At 35.4% G+C, this 13,752-nt stretch overlaps 2 protein-coding genes and 1 non-coding gene across 3 annotated transcripts; all 3 read right to left on the bottom strand.

Annotated features, from left to right (window-relative positions):
• Positions 1-1,913: 1,913 nt before the first annotated feature.
• LOC139197995 (uncharacterized) lies at positions 1,914-2,705 on the bottom strand. Its single transcript, XM_070826217.1, has one exon. The coding sequence runs from the start codon at positions 2,703-2,705 to the stop codon at positions 1,914-1,916; it is 792 nt and encodes a 263-aa protein (XP_070682318.1).
• A 7,274-nt stretch (positions 2,706-9,979) lies between these two features.
• LOC103441035 (GPN-loop GTPase QQT1) lies at positions 9,980-13,269 on the bottom strand. Its single transcript, XM_008379734.4, has 10 exons — positions 13,051-13,269; positions 12,892-12,936; positions 12,704-12,783; positions 11,872-11,946; positions 11,395-11,498; positions 11,130-11,286; positions 10,927-11,014; positions 10,770-10,842; positions 10,561-10,691; positions 9,980-10,419 (listed from the first exon to the last, which is right to left on the bottom strand). The coding sequence occupies exons 1-10, from the start codon at positions 13,140-13,142 to the stop codon at positions 10,344-10,346; spliced, it is 921 nt and encodes a 306-aa protein (XP_008377956.3). The 5' UTR covers positions 13,143-13,269; the 3' UTR covers positions 9,980-10,343.
• Positions 13,270-13,306: 37 nt separating this feature from the next.
• On the bottom strand, positions 13,307-13,378 carry TRNAP-UGG (transfer RNA proline (anticodon UGG)). Its single transcript has one exon. It is a non-coding gene; the product is annotated as a tRNA-Pro (tRNA).
• Between the last annotated feature and the right edge of the window lie 374 nt (positions 13,379-13,752).

The following is a 13,752-nucleotide window of genomic DNA, read 5'->3' as shown; positions in this document are numbered from 1 at the left end:
AATACGGACAGAGATCCCAGTGGATCTCTCCCACTAAATTCTAAGGATCCGGAGATTCGGATTTTTAAAATTTGATCTAACGGCTACAATTTTTATCACTTTTAGAGGGTCTCCTGTTTGTAACCGTTGGATCAAATTTAAACAGTCCGAATCTTTGAATCCTTAGAATTTAGTGGGATGAGATCCAACTGGGATCTCTGTCCGCATCATACAACTATAACTTTTTTAAAGCAAATTTAGCCTCGTTTGGTGTATGTGATCCGATTGGATTGAATAATTGACATTCATTATTGCATGTTGAGGAAGAAATTGATGTCAATTTTTAAGTTCTGTCCAAGTTAAAAGTAGAAGATGGATTAATCACGAAAGAACAATCGTATATGCTATTTTTATGGGAGAGGGATGACTTAACTAATTCATCTTCTACCCTCCACGATAAAATTTGGAAATCGACACCTATTCCTTCAATATACATTGAATCTAGTAACTTGTCAAGTCTAATCCTAGACAACAAACGAAGCCTTATAGACATTATTGTTGTGCATGCTATATATTTTGACTCCAATACGCATTGGTTTCCTCTTTTATCTTGAATTATATTAACTGATCAGTGTATACATGAAATTGGTCTTTGTGTAGAGTATCGTATATCACACGTCGAAAATGGAAGCCTTGCACAACTAGTTTAAGAGTTTTTCCCCTCACTATCCACCCACAGTACTATGTGAGAAGTTTCTTTCGTGAGCGAATGGTGCCTTTACCCTCACAATCGTATATTCTTGAGCGAATGGTGTTAACCCCCTATAAAAGGCACTATAAGGAAATTATTGGATTAGTGATGAAAGAACGGTTGGTTTCAATGGACTTCATTATTGGCTAGAGTCAGGCGGGAAATAGCCCGTAAAAAGCTTCAAGACAAATTTCCCCCCGGCGCAAAACTTGTACTGATATCACCCGATCGACTTTCGATCTTTTTTATTCCGAATCAAAACTACGTGATCTGGTTTTGCATCTTTAGGTTTATTGCAGTTCATGGAAACCAATTAAGCATCGTTTTTTTGAGGTTTCTACTCGATGGAAATGCTAAATGTTGTTCTGGCCTAATCTGTTTTGTGCACTTTGTGAAAATTGTTGGTTTAGTGTAAGCAAAAAAAAAAAGAAAAAATGAATAACATTGATTTTTAGGAAGTTTATTAGGCCGGCGCGCGGACCAGATTTTTCAAGGACTATTCCTATCGCTCGAATTGTTGAACAACATCGTTTTTTGAGGAAGAGCTAACGTCACACGTTTATATTTTATCCATAATCGCAATTGAGACTTGAGATGATTGGAATTGAGTCTAACAACCCAATCTTAGAGTCTTGCCTCTTAAGATGTTGGTTTTTATACACTTTCGTAACTCATAAATTCAGTCTCAGTATTTTAAGTTCATCGAAAAATGGCTACGACATTAGTCCGAAATTTAAAACAAGTTCAGTCTCGACCGAGCTCCAAATGAGTCCTAGATCTTTGATTTAGCTTTTGTCATGAACAATTTGCAGTGAAGAACTTGAGCATAAAACCAAAAATTCCTCGAGGCCGATACATACATTTAACTACACAAAACAAAACCACATATATCATGGAATTATAAGGCGAATTTCACTACTCACATCTTACAAACATCTCTAGACTAATCTTATAGTTATCATAATTTACATTTACAAAGTCAAAAGATAGGAATTGAACTTTTAGGTTTCAACCCAAGTTGGCACAGTGACCAAAAAAAAAAAACATTGTCTGTGTACATACATGGCAGCCAAATCTTTGACCGAGAAAAAAAAGAAAAAAAGAAAAAAAAAAAAGAGGAAATATGAAAGGAAGAACCAAGGAATATAAAGACAAAATTCACAAGTCAATCGCATCGCTGCGGTCACCAAATTTTCTGGTGACCGTGTTGTTGTGATCTGGGAGTGCTTCCGGCCCCTGTGTTGTTACTCTTTGGAGAAGACAATAGTCCATTATTATTATTATTATTATTATTGTCACTCAATCTTCTACCATGATTTTTCTTCTTTGATGCTCTTTTTGTCTTGCCATTGCTTTCTTCCAAAGTCGGCAATGCGTACCAGCCGATAGACGTGCACAGAATTGCAACCGACCGCCCGAACACCGCCAGCAGCACCAAAATGAACACCACAACCACCGGCAAATAGTAAGAAGGCCTTCTCCAGATGCCCAAGTTCATGTCCTTAAAGTTTAATGACGAACGCACCCTCTTATAATTCTTTGGTTGTTGCTGAACTGCTACTTCTTTTGTGGGCGTGGAGGGCTCGACGTTAAATTTATCCAAGCCATCCGAATTACTAGTTGCATGCTTTTCTTTCACCACCTGAGTTTTGGTTTTCTCTTTGCGATCTTCTTTCTTGTTGTCCTTCAACTTGATCACGACTGGGACGGGAGGGGCATCCTCGTTCGAGTCCTTGAACATGAAGCGGACGAGGGATATGTTTTGCGGAGGCGTTTGCGCATAAATCTTCTGCCGTTTGTCTTCGAGATCGGCTAAGAGTTCAGAGAACTTGTCGAGGCCTCGACTTGAATAGGGGTTCTTGCTTTCCTTGCTGCTTCTCTTTGTTGATCTTTTAGGCGTGGAGCAAGGACTTGAAAAGGGTTCGTCTTGAACATCTTTCGGTTGGAAAAATACGCAGCTGAAAGGGCTAAACATCTGAATAAACCTTGAGTTTTGGGATTTGAGTATTGAGTGATTTGGTTTGAGTGGAAGAAAGGAGAGATTATATATGTAAGGGGTTGCTTTTGCTCTGATAAGCTGAGAAGAGAGATCCAGACGAGCTTTTTGTCAAATGAATGGTTTGACAAAAGCAAAATCTCATGGAAGCTTCTGCTGAGCACATGGATTTTGGGGTGGGTTTGACTTCTTGGAGAGGAAGGCAATAATGCCACATATATACGTCTGATATTTATTTTTGGATAATATTTTAGTACCCACTAATGAATAGCGAGTATCATATATATTCATTTCTAATTTGGCTTAATAGAAAATACCACGCATTTTTTATTTTTAACAGTCCAAAAAATATTAAGTAATATGTACATCATTTTGTACAATAATAAATGATGTAATAAAATTCTTTTGCAAATACGCAGACTGGATATCTAGAAAGATAAAATGGAAAGAAAAATATTATATAAAATTGAGTTGGTACAGATTTTAGTATGAAAACATTTTTAATAATAAAATGCTGAGTGACGCGCAAGTATTTGTGAAAATCTTAAACGAGGGAGTGAGACAATGTATTCCAGAAGGATCGCTCGGCCCGCTAACCATGTGCCACAGATTAATTGGAAGTTTGGCATGATATACAAGTGGTTAAGAATATTTGTCTTATGTACGTATTAGATGTGTCATATTTATATTTACATAGAATGAGAATTAAAATTAATTTATTTGAATAATTGTATTTCTTAATGTTCTTTGTGTTTACTATACATGTGAAAGCGAAAAGGAAATGTGTTTTTCATTGAAATTCGTAATGCAATATTCGAAACTGTGAATCAAATCATGAGACTAGTTCATTTTATTTCCTCGTTTACTTCCCTCGTTCTCCAATTATTGCTTCTCCAGTTCATGTTAAGTGAGCATACCACGAGTTCGATCCCCTTCCCATTTAGAGCTCTGGTGATGAAATATTTATTCTCATACAAAATAGTTTGGTAGAAACACATGGATCTAGTTTCCACTTACAATATGTCAAATATGAGCACGTAGCTTGCATGAGCCTTTTTCATGACATTCTCATCAATTTACAAGCCTAGAGGTATCCGAAACCCGGGTTCCTTGTTCTTAGCCTTTACGTTCATCTTATAACAGGTGTATTTTTGCTCACCATCATAACTATAGACTCATAGAGTATGTTCACCACACATCTAATCATTTGTCACATATTCTTTTACCTAACTCTAGTTAACTTTTACATTAAACGTTATTTCCAATTAAAAACTAATAATCATGGTTAAGTAAAAAGGCACGTGACAGATAATTAGGTGTATAATAAGCATATACCAAAGTTTCGGTGAGCAAATATGCTCCCCACAACGAGCATTTGACGACATTGGGAATGAAAATTAGATGTCAAACGATTTTAGAGCATCTATCTTAAATATAAATTTTAAATTTGGCAGTTTATGTGACACTTTGACATATTAAACATTTTAAAATAAAAAAACCAATGACAAAAGTAATAAAATTCATTTAATAATTAATTAAAAGAAGATTTAATTGAAGTTGTTGACAATTTTGTAGAAGATCCACTCCCTTAGGCGATGTGATCTAACAATCCACCCCCCTTAGGGGCCCGATGTCCTCATCGGTACACTTCCGGCCAAGGATTGGCTCTGATATCAAATTGTCACATCCCGACCCGGGCTCCACCACATCTCGGGCCTTTGCCTCCGCCGTAGCATGATATTGTCCGCTTTGGGCCTCGACCACGCCCTCAAGGTTTTGTTTGTAGGAACTCACACAAGAACTTCTCAATAGGTCACCCATCATAGGATTGCTCTCGCACAATCTCGCTTAACTTCGGAGTTCCTATGAAATCCGAACTCAATGAGCTCCTAAAAGGCCTCATGCTATATGGAGGTGGGCATGTACATTTAAGGCATACATGATCCACTCCCCTGGGCGATGTGAGATCTAACATCTTAAGTCTTGTGTTAATTGTATAATTTTGTTAGTTTGTGTGGCAAATCCACAGAAGTGAAAAAAAAAAATATTCAAATATCATTTATGCAGTTTTTTTATGGATGTTTATCCATAATTGCATATTTAATTTCCGGGTCATTTTTCAATAACTTGTGGATGACAAAGATTAAATCGAACGTCATGTCTGCCTTGACGTATTTGATTACGTACTAATAATAAATTGTTCATACTTATTGCATGATGCAATATTAATTTGCAGTTATTGAAGAGGAGTAGGAGCAAGTTATTTAATTAACAGGATATTAGCAAAGCACTTATCTAAATGATGCGTGACTGCTAGTTACTAAATCTAAATAGAACTGACAATTTCTTACACAATATGTTAATCCAATTCGAAATGATACGAAAGTTGAATATCAGAGTGAGCAATGAACAAGACTAACAAAATAAGAATATTATTAAAAAACTGAGAATGCCGAAACGGTTACAAAACCCTAAGAGGTTACATTGTGACTAACTTGTGCTCAACTGAATAACAAGCATGTTATTTATAATAAACTAACCCTAACCCTAAAAGGTAAGAAACCGAAACCCTAATGCTAATGGGCTAAGCCCAGAAAACCAAACATTCAAATAAACCAAAATACAAATATTTTCCAACAACGAAAGTAATAGATTTTTGGTCAGATGGGGCATTAAGGGGGAGCGAAATGTGCAATTGCACAGGGCTCCAAATTTAAAGGCGCTCCAAAAAAAAAATTCATCTAAAATTTATATGTAATAATGCTATATATTAAAAAAAAATAATTGCTTTTATTAGCACTTTAAAATCTCATTTATAAGTGTAAAAAAAAATTCTTTCTAAATATAAAAATTTGGAGTGTATGATGAGATATTTAAAGTGCTAATAACAACATCCTAAAAATGATTTTTTTTCAATTATGTTATATAATAATGCTATATATTCAATGAGTTTTAAGTTTGTTTTGATTTAAATTATTGTTTTCTAGAATCAGTATATTGTCTTGTGTTATTCTTAGCAAGAATTATTGCAGTAGGATAATGGCTATGAGGATTTGAAAGGCATTATGGCATTATGGCATTAACATTTTCAAGGTTTAGCCAAGGCTTAGCTCAGGACCCCACTACTCTTCATATTTGGTTTGGTATTGCTATCGCACATGACTTCGAGAGTCATGATGATATTATTCATGATGAAATTATTGATGAAAGCTTTTATCAAAATATTTTTGCTTCTCATTTCGGGCAATTGGCAATTTTTATGGACTTCTTCTGAACATTTGTTTCATGTAGCTTGGCAAGAAAATTTTGAGGCATGGGTACTTTTTTTTCAAAAACTATCTTAAGAAGGGGCCTTTTATAAATTTCACACAGGATCCCCAAAATCTCAAAGATTGTCCTGTTTTTGGTCAACACCTTACATAATTGGATTGTTATCGGATCACACGTTAAAACCCCGTTAATACCAGGTTGGGTCATGTCACTCGTTAATATTAACGGGTTGAATTCAGGTCGGGTCATATTACCCATTTATCTTAACGAGTGTTACGCGATAACCCCTATTTCTTCTATGTCGTAGGGTTAAAACCAAAAAATATTTATTGCTTTCTTGATGTTTCCTTACATTTTCATTAACCCTTTAATATATTGAGTACATCACAAAAATGACACAAACCCAAAAAGCACAACACAATGCTAAATCTAAATCTAAGATCGATGGATCATAAATCAATATTATAATTTGTGAAAGCAAAACTTGTGAAACACGCATGTGACTATATTATTTGAAGTCTCGAGAATTATTGTAATGGGTGGCGTAACACATGAGATATTTCTATTTTCAAATATGTTAATGATGGTAGTTAATACTAATAGGATAATAATCGCAGCCTCAATCTTTCTTATCGTTGAAAAACGAGAGGCGATGAGCTAGTATCTACTCTCGTGGTAGTTATTTTCACTTGATTAGAGAGGGTGTATAAACTTGTTCGATGTGCATGAACCTAATAACCTTATTGTATTCTTATGATTTCGATACTTAGCTATGCCTTGTGGTGATGATGATCGATTACATAGTTTAACTTATTGTGAATGTATTTTTTGAGTTCAAGTACGATATTTATTGATAACGAAAGAATAAGTACAAATAATAAGGATTTTGTGAATGTATTAACGAACTGATGGTAAAAGTATTTTTGTAAAAATCATAACGTTTGTCCGAATTTATTATTTATTCAAAAAAAAAAAACATGGACAACTGCCAAGTCATTACGTTACATTAAGATGAGCCAAATTTCAAAACGTCATAAATAATTTCTTAGAAGAAAAGATCTTATCATGTCGGAATATTATATATCGTCTTCTGGCTGCTTTATTTGAATATGATTCCCGTTTTACACAATAATTGTTTGAATCTAATTTTCAAATATCATTGTCTGCACGGTTGATAACTTCCATAATTTTGTACACGTGAATCCCAGTTGACAACCACCGCAAGCAAGAAATACATTTTTTTTCTTTGTATTTTATTATTTCTACCTGTTTGCAAAAAAAAAAATAATAATATGGGAAAAATAGATGTTCACATGAGGCATACTTGCGATGTTATAAATTTGTAATGTCCTGGTAATCTTCATCTTGTTCGTCTTAGAACAAGTCAACGTGAGCGACGCATGAGAACATTTCCACGCGCTTAGAGAGTTCGTAGTTCATCACCAAATTGTACAAGTAGGAAATGAAGATACAAATTAGGTCAAAAGTTAAAAGTTAAATGAGTGGATAGCATACAGTGGCAGATTTAGATTTTGGATTTTAGGGATCCTAGTGTTAAATATAAGTTTTTAATACAAAAACAAAGTACAAAGCGTGAAAAAAAAATTCAGTTTCTTCACTTGGTGAGCTTGTTATGCACATGTCAATAGATATCGGCATATGATGAAGCAATCAGATGAGTGATATTGAGAAAACTTGTCGAGTGATGTCAACGCAACATGTCGAGATATGTCTAGCATGCATTACATCAAGTATTTAGTAGGCACAAAAAAAAACTCGTACCAAACATTCAGAATGTCCTCAAAAAGCTTTCACATATATATTTTTCGGACTGTCCTGGGAACACCTTGGTCCCTACTTCGATCCACCCTTGATAGCATATACATAGGAAGGTAGCTACAATTAATTAAGGATATTAAATTTAAATAGTAGTGGCTGCTATTAGAATGATTGTCCCGGCTAAATCACACTAAAGTATTTATCCACATACATTTTTACTTCTCACACATTTCTCTCAATTTTCGGTTAGAAATTGAATGAATTAAAAATATCAATTGTCAAGAAGTAACAAGGGTGTGTAAAAGGTAAAAAAAAATCCAGGAATAGCACTTTCCGTCACAATAATAATTTATTATTTTTATTTTACTTATAAATATGTTAATTTGTGATTTAGGGTTAAAAAGAAGAATAGTTTCTTAATTCTAGTGAGACAAAGAGTATTCATTAGTAAAATACTAATATAATGGTCTGAAGAAAACTTTTTAAGTTGTGATTGTCCCATTGTATTGGGATTGCTGTGCAACTAAAGTCGGCAAGTATTGAGTTAGAGCATCCCGGACTTGAATCATCGAATTAAGCTGTGAATTTAGGAACCGTTTGAAATCTTTTTTTAAGTACTTTTTCTCAAAAAAGCCCTTCCATCCAACAAAGGCACTTCTATTATAAACGCACAAAATTTTTAACAAAAAATAAGTGGTTCCTGAAAGAGTATTTGAAGTGTTTTTATTAAAGATATAAAACTTGTTTGGAAGTACTTTTAAAATGACTGAAAACATTTCTTAAGATTAATTTTGGATTCTATACGCACTTCAAGTGCTTTTTGGAAGAAGCATCGTATACATGCTTCTTGTAGGAAGCACTTCAAGTGCTTGTCCATGATCCATTTGGATTTTAATTAAAAATAGTTTAAAAATTATTTTCACCAAAAATGTTTTCAGTAATTTTAAAAGTACATAGCATGTGCTTTTCTAAATACAAACACACTTCTTAGTCTAATTTTAATTTTATTTTTAGAATCTAAAAAAAATAGTTATTTTAAGGCTTTTTAGCCAAAATGGTTCCTGAAATTTGCATAACACATCACTTTGGTCCCTAGATTGAAATATCAATATAAATGGTCCCTGAGATTGTCCGACATCCATTATTTTGGTCATTCCATTAAAAACTCTGTTAAGTGTCCTGAAGCTATTGGCCTAAAGTTTGGGCAACCTTTGGCTTTCAAATAGGTATAATCTTGTTCTACACTTTCTTATGTTCATTTTGATATATCATGGGTCGAATTTGGTTAAGAAACGATTGAGTTACGAATCTTTGAAAATTGTCCAAACTTCTGGCCAAAGGTTTCGGGACCCTTAAAGGAGTTTTTAATGGAATGACCAAAATAATGGATGGTGGACAATCTCAGGGACCAAAGTGATGTGTTATGCAAATCTCATAAACCATTTTGACTAAAAATTAAAAGCATTTTCAAATAGATAGTTTAAAAAAAAAAAAAAGGAAAATAGGACCCCTAGAACTAAAGAAAGTAAAACAATGAGATTATCACATGTAATCATTCCCGCCTCATCTCGTTTGGAACGGAAATTGTTACATACAACAATCTACTCATCAAGTGTCCCTAAACAGTAAACGGATCGGGTTTATTAGATTTGGGTCGAATTCAATCTGATCCGTTAAGTTAATGGATCATCCGAACCCGACCTGTTAAGTTAACGGGTCATCCAAACCCGACCCGTTAACAATTTTTATTATTTATTATTTTTTTGCATAGAGTTTTTTTTTTGTTGTTAATACTTTACTGAAATTACTAAATCATCATCAACTAATGGATGCTAATGGGTTGACCCAAGTGACTCGTTATTTAACGGGTTCATCCGTTAACAATCCGACCCGTTAAGCATCAATCCAAATACTAATATTAATGGATTGGGTCGGATTGGGTTCAAAATGTCAGGTCTACCTACATCCAAGTCTTCCTTCATTGGAGCGGGGCAGTTTTCCCACTTGAAGAATGGGGCCCCAAATTTCTCACCCTCCAACATTTATGTCGACAACAAATTCAACCATGTTAAGTTACCGGCTTCCAGAAGTCGACAACATCTAGAGAAACCAAGGCATCTTCTTGACTTCACACAAGCAGACTTCCTCTGTGTGTGCGCGTGTGAAAGAAGCGAGCATAACTATTCAGGTCTTTATCAAGATCATTGAAGTAATACTTAGCAGTGCGTAATTCAATCGACGCCTTTAAAACCACAGTTCTGTTGTTATAAAACCTACATCATCGTGATTGCTCAATCCCTTGTAAACAGTTCTATGCAACTAACATATTCGTATAAACAATAAGGCATGACTAAACAATATATACATCGTACAAAAATAGTCACATGATCTTTAAGCACAAGCTTCCTCAACCTGGAGAATTCTTTGGATCCGTAGTCAATGAGGGACTCGCGACTTAGCAACCTTCAAAAATATGAGAGTTCTTTGGTAACAGTCACGGGCTTCTGAAGCATATGACCAACAAACTAAGATGTACTAGACATGCATCACTCTTATACATATAGATTATCAGTCTCCCAGCCTTTCATTGTCGTCATCAAAAGTTTCATCATCCTTCATGTACTTCTCTTGCACAGCTGCAACTGTGAGCTACTTTGTTAAGCAAAACAGAAAAAGAAAAAAAAACGGATAGCTCGAAATACTTTGTGGTCTAATTCATAAGTATCTTCACAAGATAACGGAACAAGAGCAAACTTATTACTGTAGAATCAAATGAAAAGGATATCTGTAATAATCCCAATCAACAGGACCGACCGCAATCTTGCTGAATTCGACTGCACTTGCATCTATGCCAGCAAAAATGTACCCGTTGCTCTTGTCTATCAGTTTAACTAGATTTCCAACACTCTCTTTATCCTGAAAAGTAGCATGTGAGAACACGAAGTACAAAAAGTTCAAGAGTTCGGGAGTAAAGTGAAGAGAGGACTGGCATGCCTGAATATCTAAGGTTGCAAAATTGACAAGACTGTAATCTTCAATTACTTCACAAAGCTCCTTAGTAAGCTTTCTGCAATATGAACAAAAAACAATTTGTGTATGGAAGTGCAAGATTTTCATAGGTTGTTGCCATATGATCAAATATTAATCAAACCTGTACTTAGCCGAGCGAGGATCCTGATCAAGCTTGTACTGAAGATAAGATAAATCCTCTACATCTGTGAAGAAATCGAGGTTGAAAGCTGCAGGCGTTCAAAAGAAAACAGAAATATCAGTATCAGATTATTTATCTCAAATGTGTATAAGAAATGGAACGGAGAAAAAAAAAAAAAGGATAAGCCATGACCATGACCATACCTAGCTTTCCGTAACTCTCTATTAGATCAATCTTAGACAAGACATTTATGTGCGGGAGTTCCATATGAAGCATGGTTGATAAAGAGAGAATCAATGCACTAACATACTTTCCAGGGTCGCTGCAAAGATGGGCATCAACCAAATGTACTGCAGTCAACTGCACCACATCAGGAAGCCATCAAGATTACAATCCCAAGGGCATAATTATCATGGTCCTGCTAAATGATCCAAGCTAAAAGTATTAAAAAGAGGATTGGAATCATACCCTGAGGTTTAACTTCTTCACAAGTTTCATGATAACGTTTTTGGCGTTGGAGTGAAGAAAGAATAGTTCCACTTGGCCAGGGAGATCAAATAGAATATAATGATCTGCAAAGTTCATAACAATGTTAGGCAGCAGCATGGCACTATTATTTCATCACTGGTAAGGGGTCAAACTAGAAGACTAACATCCCATTCCTTTTAAACATGCTAGTACAATGCATAACTCTACATACTAAAGTTAGACAGACCAAAAAAACGAAAAAACAAGCATTTATACTTGCTTAGTTTCTTTCAACCATTGCTTTTTTTTATTTCCAGAGGTTGCATTTATCATTTATATTTAGGCATCATTGTTCAAACCTTTAGGTATAATCCCGAACTGTCATGCCCTTTGGAAAACATAAAACGGATTATCATGATTTTAATGCCAGAGCCTGAATATTCTCTTAACAAGTAAAACAAAGCAGAACACACCAACCTTTTATAAGAGGTTTCAACTTGGCCTCCAACCAGTCAATATTCTTCTCTAGATAATCCATGCAATATACAAGACCTGGACAAACACGACGAAAGAAACTTCAGAAGTTGCAGAACTCTAAAGGCCCATACACTACAAGTATTAAGTACAAAATCCACCAAAAAAGGACTTGTAACATTCCTCGAAAAAGCATCATTTGTTGAGTTTAGAAACACATATGTAGCACCCAACTAACGGGTCAGTCATAACTCAAGAGATTCCGCAACAAATAAACATGAATAGCATATCGTAAACCATCTGATAGACTGATACACAACATCAACAAGTTCCTAAACTTCACATGTTTTTGTCTTGGTCAAGAAAATCCACAAAAGGTACATCAAGTGATTTTATGTTTTTAATGACATGTAAGCTCTTTAACATGCACTCGTTAACTGCTGATCCTATCTATCTTGTGGATATTTAGTACCTTTACTCCATTTAACTCACTCCCAAAAATAGAAAATAAAGGAGCTTCATGATCAGTGAACGGAAAATCGTCCTTTGAATGCGTATTTCCTACCATCTAACTCCATAAAATGGGGGTAAGGCTAGCCGACATTCACCTCTCCCAGACCCTGCGTAAAGCGGGAGCCTTGTGCACTGGGTACGACCTTAACATCTCCAAATGTCACTTATTTTCGAAAGAGAAAATCAAGGGTCCAAATCCAAGAACTTCCAGTCTTTCCATTGGTTTCCTTCTTCATTAACAAACCAAACAATTTCCACTTTTTAACTTACTCAAGTAATGGACTTTTTACAAATTAAAAAGAAAAGAAGAGTAGGAGCTCACCTCCATTGGGACCAAGAGAGTGCTCCACCATCACATCACTCAGTTTTATAAGCTCCTCCATGTTCACAGCACATTCATACCTAAATTCACGTAAAGGCTCAACATTCTACATTGGAATGCAATGCAACACTACAAATTACGAACAACAAACACGAAAAATAAAAATAAAAAAACCCCGAAAAGGATACGGCAATGCATCGTTGGCAGGATCCAAATTTACCACAGCAACTTTCCTGCACACCCAAACAACAAACTGCCACTGTAAATATCTCAGACAGATTCAAAAACCAAAACTGAAGCCATGGAAAAACTTGAAAACCCCGAAATCAGAGTGAAATTTTTTTCACCTTCCGATGAGCTGGAGGAACTGAGACATGCCATTGCAGTAAGTCGTCTTCCCTGACCCAGGCGGGCCGATCACCACTTGCCCAAAAATCATCTTTGGGTTTTAGGGTAAAGTCGCCGGAAAATCGAGAGAAGTGATTGTTCAGGGCAATGCAATCGAAGAATTGAGAGGTTTAGGGTTTTAAATTTGGGGGCGGTAACTGAGGGAGTCGGCGGCAAAAAGCAAAAGGGAGTAGAAATTAATAAAAGTGAAAAAAGGGGGCATTCCGAGAATCGAACTCGGGACCTCTCGCACCCAAAGCGAGAATCATACCACTAGACCAAATGCCCTGTTTGTTTGTTATCTATCGCCATGTATATTTAACCATTCAATATTAAGCCCCTGGATTATCCGGGCCCATTGTTATCCCTCTCCTTTGGACTTTTGGGCCCATTTAATACAATTTGGACGAGCTTCATGTCATCTCACTTTCATTCACATGGGATGAGGTCCTACTACGGAATGGAAAGTCAATATGTTGCAGTTAATAAGGCGGTATTATTGTTATCAACAAAACGTACTAATATGTTATTTATAAGGAAAAATTAGTATCCGGTCCCTAGTTCTTACTGTTCATTGACTAAAACCTTATTAGTTCTCAAATTTTGATTCAAGTCCCTATCATTAATGTGATAATGAATTTACATGTTTATTATATAATTTT

This window comes from Malus domestica, chromosome 08, assembly GCF_042453785.1.
Source record: "Malus domestica chromosome 08, GDT2T_hap1".
NCBI lineage: Eukaryota > Viridiplantae > Streptophyta > Magnoliopsida > Rosales > Rosaceae > Malus > Malus domestica.
The sequence above is the reverse complement of the archived record's forward strand: the minus strand, read 5'-3'. Positions and strand labels throughout refer to the sequence as shown.

Excerpts from the sequence above, each read along its gene's own strand:
- LOC139197995 (XM_070826217.1), bottom strand. The coding sequence starts at position 2,705 with ATGTTTAGCCCTTTCAGCTGCGTATTTTTCCAACCGAAAGATGTTCAA.
- LOC103441035 (XM_008379734.4), bottom strand. The coding sequence starts at position 13,142 with ATGATTTTTGGGCAAGTGGTGATCGGCCCGCCTGGGTCAGGGAAGACG. Across the intron at positions 11,287-11,394 it reads TGAAGAAGTTAAACCTCAGG|TTGACTGCAGTACATTTGGT; the intron begins GTATGATTCCAA and ends GATGTGGTGCAG. Across the intron at positions 10,692-10,769 it reads TTGCAACCTTAGATATTCAG|GATAAAGAGAGTGTTGGAAA; the intron begins GCATGCCAGTCC and ends GCTACTTTTCAG.